Here is a 6,000-nt window from a genome sequence, read left to right on the forward strand (position 1 = left end):
AACAAGTTGATGTTACAAGGGTTTCAACAGTCTAGTTTAAGGTCAGCATTTCGCATATTCTATGGTCGTTACAACAATTTAGTTTGCCCACACAACCTGTCACTGGGTCCGACTTGTTTCATACCGATTGTTGGGCCATTCTTGGCGCACTGATTTTGACTACAGCTTACTCCGTTTACCTGATCAAGATGTAGAGCTCATGGCCGACGTAAACGGTGGACAGGGGATGCTTACTCCTCCTTGGCACCTGATCCCACCTCTGGTATATCCAACGGTCCGTGTTTACCCAACTATCTATTTTGTATTGCTTATAGGAGTTATGAGATTGATCACTATTCGTTATCTTCACCTTTATAGGAGTTATGAGATTGATCACTGTTCATCATCTTCACCTTTCCTATGAGTGAATGGAAGAACAAATGCACTACATTCAGCTGTTTATTGAAAGCAACAACTGATACACCTGTTGTACACTAATATAAAACCCTGTACAGTTAGCTCACTGCAACAAAAGTAACTGTAATATCAATCTTTTACTGATTTTAAACATCTTTCATAGAAAAGTTAGTATGCTTGCTTACTGCTATAAAAATAAACCCCTCTACAGCACGAAACACACATCATATAATAATCATTATCTGTTATAATGATCCAGTGATGTCCATTCTCATTCAGTGGCCAATAATTATCAACAATTAGAAAATGTTAAACTGTCTCCATTAAATAAATTCAATGTCACAGTAATATATGTTTACAAAAAAACTGGCCTGAATGAAAGTAGTTTTCACAATTAAGTACACTAATAATCTGATAAGTATCTTTCTTGATTATATAACTGAGGGGAAAATTTACAATAAGTCTTGAGAGTTATTCAACAATATGCATATTATTTCAACTGTCTATCCTTATTAAAAACTAGAAACATACAAATAAAATTGTCAGTGATATTAATTCCCTACCTAAATATTAAATAAATAACATCCATGCCGTACCAGAAAGAGACGAAGAAATACCTGTAGTGATCACATTTAATCTATATCCTAAATCTTCAAGTAAAAATTCAATGTTAACATCTAAAGAATATAGTGATATAAGAAAATATGTACTTTATTCTTATCACTATTACATGTGTGCATTGTCAATGTTGTATGTGTGTTATAACTATTACACGTGTGTTACAGATCATAATTATTTCATGCAATTGTGCATTTTATAACTAGCCCATCACATGTTTGTATTATAACTATTACATGTGTGTGTTATAACTATCACATGTTTGTGTACACTACATACATATACTACACATGTGTTATAACCATTACATTCATCAACTGACTAGTACAAACTTCTTCCTTCAATATGAAAAGTAAGTTTAAGTTGAATGTATTGAGTGAAAGAAACAGGAAATTCTCAATACCAAATTTCACTGATGAACAATAATATTGTCTGAATTATTCCACTGTCAAGATAAATCCATTAAACAGTACACTCTTTCGCCAAAAGTGAGTTCACAAAGTAAACCTTTCCTATACATTTCATCCAAGACCATCTTTTTTACTTAAAAATCTTCTTACAGAGGAATTAATTGCCGACATCCTTTCGAAACACAAATGGAAATATTAATATCACCAATATATGTTATTTATCTCGAGGAAACAGTCACAACTATTGCTGCAAGGTAGTGTGGAAATCCTCAATGAACTACTGCTTCGAGGGCAACTGCAAGGGAGAGAGGAACTATTGCCATATTTCACAATTTCTTACAAAGCACAATTGTGATGGATTTTAATTTCATGTTATAGGGAATCTGCTTTTATTATATTTCAATTTAATATGAAAGCATTGAAATATTTTTGATATACTATTGATATACACTATGGGTTTAATTTTGCGAAAAAATGATAAATCGTGAACAAATTAAAACCATTGAGTAAAGTTCCCAATCTACGGTATGTCATCAAAAGATTATTTTCAAAATTGTGACAGGAGCGGCCAAAATCTTCAAAACTTTTATCAAAAGAGAAGATAAATTGGCTTCAGATAAGGTGGTTTTGTATGAGACATATAAGAAATTTCCTTTAGGAACTCACTGTCAATAAATTGTATTGTAAACACTTTTCCAAATGGCTATTAAAACAGAAAAAAATGAGAGAGTTCAAATTCACATACACAAAAAAAAAAATAAAAAATTTGTAAAGTTGCAGTACATTTATACAGTTCAATGGCTGTTTATAACACCTGACATTACAGAATGTAAAATTATCCTGCTAATGGCAGCATCACAGATGTTGATAGATAGCCAATAAATTCAACACAGTGTTTCGATATATACGTCATCAACACGATAAAAAGAACTGTCAAATCTTTCCATAAAGAGAGATCCCTGTGGGGATACTTGGCACATAAACGGAACAGTTCACAAGGTCACAGCAACTTCATTGTCCAAGTGAGGTTTTTGATTTACAACCAATGAGTCACATTACAAATGATTCTGTAACTAAGATTGCAGCATTGGATCTACAGGGTTGCAACAACTACCCCCTCCCTCAGACTAGAAAAATGTTGCAGTAACCGATTATTTTGCAATTTTGAGGGCTGCAACCTGCCTACCTGGTCGAAGAAGGTAGCACCTAATTTGACATCCTTTATTTTGAAATTTTTTGGAATCAGTCCCTGAAATGTCTTGCTACAGTAAAACACATCGAGATGTTAACTTACAGTAAACCAAACTTCATCCACGAGACATCAATGAGACATCCGCAAGACATCCGAGAGACATCAGTGAGACATCCACGAAACACATTCAAGAAATGCATTTATTGTCAACAAACACTTACAATTGTATTTTGTTTGTGTACATACTGTGCAGATATGGGCTTATTCACTAACACCGCTCTACATTGCATGAATGAAAGAGTTAATATAAACAGCTGACTTACAGAAACCAATCAGCATCATGAGACAAAGAGGACAGACTCAAAACTGACAACTGACCGTGGTTACGATTTAAAAGCATTGGGCAGATTTGACTTGGTGGCAGCTGAAATACTTATAAAAATCACAAAAACAGCTGAGGGAAATCACAACACAACAATACTGGAACTGTCAACAGGCCGCATCACACAGCTGCAAAAAAAACACAATGCATCACATTTTAAAATAACAAAACATAATATACAAGTATACAATTTTCACATCTTTCTCCCACATATATTCCTTTCAATGCAGAGTTATCTTTCTTTCCTCAATGAACTATTTCGCGCTGAATCTAATCAACACAAAGTTTCTTCCTCTTCACATTCTCCCGTAAAACTCAGCTGTTGGGAATCGATGATAAGACACACCCTATTTCACATCACCCTGAAACCCCAAAATCAGTCGGAGGGGCGATATTGGGTGAGGGTTCGATATGAGTGTGATATAGACTGGGTGTGTTTTATAAAGTGACATCTTCATTACATACTAGTAATAACACACAAAAATAAAAGATGAAAATTATTCAGATTATCTCTCCAATTCATTTGATAAAATGTGAACAGAGGACTTTGAAGAAGAAATTCTGCAAGGTTGCGTATTACAGATTTGTAACAACTCAGCATAACATGGCTGTTGTGATGTCATTGGTATTGCGCAAGCAGAAAGCCCGAATTAATCACTAGTGATCGAATGTGCTGTAATGAAATAGGCCATCTTGTTTGGAGGATGTGATTTTACAGTGTAGAAATGATTTCAGTTTGTGGGTCCAAGTTTGTTTTTATTTAGTGTGTGGGTCAGATTTCTGCTTGTGGGTCCGAGTTTGTTTTTATTAGTGTGTGGGTCAGATCTCTGCTTGTGGGTTGGGTTTGTTTTTTTTTTACAAAGAAGAAATGATTACAGCTTGTGGGTCAGAGTGGGTTTTTTTTTTTTTACAATGAAGAAATAATTCTAGCTTGTGGGTCCAAGTTTGTTTGTTTTTTAATCGTTTTTCAGTGTGTGGGTTGGGAGTTGTTTTTTTAAAGTGCAGAAATGATACCGGCTTGTGGGTTCGAGTTTATATTTTTTACAGTGTAGAAATTATTCTAGCTTGTGGGTCAGAGTTTTTTTTTTTTAAAGTGTATGGATTGGAATTTTTTTTTTACAATGCAGAAATGATTTCAGCATGTGGGTCGGAGTGTATTTTTTACAATGAAGAAATGATTTCAGCTTGAGGGTCACAGTTTAATTTTTTTTTTTACAGTGTGTGGGTTGGGAGTTTTTTTTTTTACAATGAAGAAATGATTCCAGCATGTGGGTCGGATTGTATTTTTTACAATGAAGAAATGATTCCAGCTTGAGGGTCACAGTTTTGATTTCTGTGGTACACAGTACTGGTCACAGTTTTGATTTCTGTGGTACTGCATTCAGCAGAAGTTGATTTTTACACAGATGAGGAGGCATCTTCTTCGGTGGGGAAGTCCTTGATGATGCGATTTGCCTGGCGAAGGTATTGCTGTTGCTTGTAGTAGATTTTCAGTGCACCCTTCAATATCGTGAAAGCAACGCCACCCTGCAATAAAAAAGTTTGTTTCAGAAACTCATTTCTTACAGATTGTCTCCATTGTATAGGATTAAACTAATGTTCTTTATCTTTGGTGTTAAAAGCTTCTTGTCAATGAATGAAATATTATTTCTACTTGTGTGCCAAACTTGGACTTAGCTGATGAATTCTATGTTGGATTTCAGTGTCTTAACAATGTGTATGCATGTCTAACATCTAATATAAACACACACACACACATATAAACACCCACATATATATATATATATATATATATATATATACAGTATAATTTGAGTACTCCGGTGCTCTGTCAATTCTGGTCACAAAATATAGTCCCTAACATTTCTTTAACAAATCCTTTATTAATAATTCCCTGTACTCCGGATACTGCATATTCTGTATATCGGCCGGCTTACACAGTCCCAACTGCTATTAATTCACTATAATTATCCTGTGTAAACCGACCACTCGAAGATACCCAACCTAATTTTCATGGTCCATCGTATTCAGTTTACACGAGGTCACAACTGCTCGTAATTAACTCTAATCAACTCGTATCTAAACCAACCACTCCATGATGACCAACCTCTCGGTATTCGGTCGATCGCATGCAGTATACACAAAGGGTGTCTCAAGTAAAAAGGTTAAAATGGTGATGAGTCGTAATCAGTTTAAAATAAAACCAGATTTTTGGGGATGTACTTTTCAATTATGACAGCACCATGCAAGAAGAATTTTATGAGGCACAGGCCTCCCCCAAAACGACTGAGATGAGAACAGACATTAAAAGACAAAGTTCAATTAATTGATGAATCTGATACATTCTTGAAATGAAACAAAATCATCAACAATCCAGTCATGTTTTTCAAAAACGGGGTTTCCCTTCGTGGATCTCTCAGAGCTCTCCCACGAGTCAGACATTGATGATACAGTTAAGTTGGCTCAACTTACCATGTCCGGTCAATCACTTGGCATTACAGAAGTTTACACTTCATGAATTAAGATAATTGAAAGCGATATAATTTTTAATTGTAGACATTTAGTGCAATGAAAACTAGGTCAGACAAATTCTACACCAACACAGACAGGAGGAACGGAGCACTTGAGGACGACAATGATGTAGATGAAATCAACAATTTACCAACAGCAGAGAGCGCAAATAGTTCCGAAACTCTAAAACTGTTTAATAAAAAGCTCTTCCAAAGGAATACGACGAAAGCTACCTAATCCTAATACAAGAACTGAAAACAAAATTTCAACAAACAAGGACAGCTACATGTACCTAATCCTAATATAAGAATCTAAATCCACAACTGAAAACAAAATAATTTCAACAAACAACACTCGACTTCTATTTCAAGAAATGAATTGATTTTGTAATATACTAGAAAGCTAGCAATCATTAAACCTGTATGCATAGATAGTGAATACAAGGGGAGTAACTCTCATACTTGTCAACATTCTGCACACCGGACTCTGTG

The 6,000-nt window shown here is 34.9% G+C and overlaps 1 protein-coding gene across 1 annotated transcript in view; it reads right to left on the reverse strand.

The window, feature by feature from the left end:
• Positions 1-424: 424 nt before the first annotated feature.
• The window catches only part of LOC125657733 (E3 ubiquitin-protein ligase MARCHF5-like), a 42,344-nt gene continuing 36,768 nt past the window's right edge, over positions 425-6,000 (reverse strand). Inside the window, exon 6 of the mRNA XM_048888479.2 lies at positions 425-4,525. Within this exon, the coding sequence (XP_048744436.1) occupies positions 4,397-4,525 (129 nt within the window). The 3' untranslated portion in view covers positions 425-4,396. The remainder of the gene's footprint in view (positions 4,526-6,000) is intronic.

This window comes from Ostrea edulis, chromosome 9 (assembly GCF_947568905.1).
Source record: "Ostrea edulis chromosome 9, xbOstEdul1.1, whole genome shotgun sequence".
In the NCBI taxonomy this organism is placed as follows: Eukaryota; Metazoa; Mollusca; class Bivalvia; order Ostreida; family Ostreidae; genus Ostrea; species Ostrea edulis.